The 998-nt window shown below is 48.9% G+C and overlaps 1 protein-coding gene across 1 annotated transcript; it reads right to left on the reverse strand.

The window, feature by feature from the left end:
* Positions 1–539: 539 nt before the first annotated feature.
* Pmar_PMAR002507 (hypothetical protein) lies at positions 540–791 on the reverse strand (the record flags this gene model as incomplete). The annotated part of the gene is made up of 2 exons (XM_002772491.1): positions 540–660; positions 712–791. Coding segments are annotated over 2 exons (201 nt in total), but the record flags the coding sequence as incomplete, so codon positions are not given.
* Between the last annotated feature and the right edge of the window lie 207 nt (positions 792–998).

The raw sequence follows: 998 nt of genomic DNA on the forward strand, positions 1-998 counted from the left end.
ACCTCTCGACCTGAACATCGCAACGATTCGAAATGTGAATCCAAATGATATGTGGATACATCAGCATACGGTCGGCAGTGATCCGGCACTTGATTCTGACACACCTCTCTCACGTCGTACCTGCTATGACGTGTCGCTGAGATAATCTCTCGCCCTGATTCTGGTAGAAAACTCACATGTCAATGCTGACCTCTTTCGGCAGGGAAATCACTGTACTCTGCTGACAAGCAGTATACGCTCGATCGCAGTCACGCTTAGCTGAAAACGATGACTGGGTGGACAGCATATGCAGAGGGGCTCGCCTTGTCCTTGGTTGCAAAGTGTTGCAAAGTTGATGCATTGCAGAGCTTCTAGGTTCATCTTCTCGTACCTGAACGCATAGTTGCTGAAATATAGGTCTCAAATGTGCCTGACTGAGTCACTCACTGTGGCTTTGTGATCCTCCGAGGTGCCGGGGGATTGTCATAGGCCATCTTACCTTGTTTTGAGTACCTAAGTACCAAGCATTCCCTGCTTGTTGCGAACTGCGACGGACATACTGAAGTCTCATAGATAGTAGAGCATTGACGAGCGCTACTCCTTTGAAATCTATCTGCTTACGCCTACTCTTCCCTGCATTATATTCGTAAATGAGTTTGGCGACTTCTGGGATCACCGGACCTGTTCAGAAAGCTGTGTTGTAATACCCAGTAGCCGTTCATCAGGACTCACCCGCTTCGGAGGATCCGAACAGGTGAACTCGATGATTGTACTGTGGGAACTTCTTGAGGAAGGCAACGGTGAAGTTCCGCCTGTGAGAGACAGTATTGCATGCCAGATAGTGATGATGGTCAACCGACATGTATTCGGCACGAATCGTTTGGTCTGTGACGATCTTGCCAGTACTGAAGCCGACTCCAGCAGGTTCGTCGATCCATAACACGTTGAAGGCCTGGTTCCAGTTCAGCCTGATGAGAACGAGCGTATTGAAACACCGAAAATACCGGGTGCAGTTTCGT

This window comes from Perkinsus marinus, assembly GCF_000006405.1.
Source record: "Perkinsus marinus ATCC 50983 genomic scaffold scf_1104296961084, whole genome shotgun sequence".
Taxonomy (NCBI): Eukaryota; Perkinsozoa; order Perkinsida; family Perkinsidae; genus Perkinsus; species Perkinsus marinus.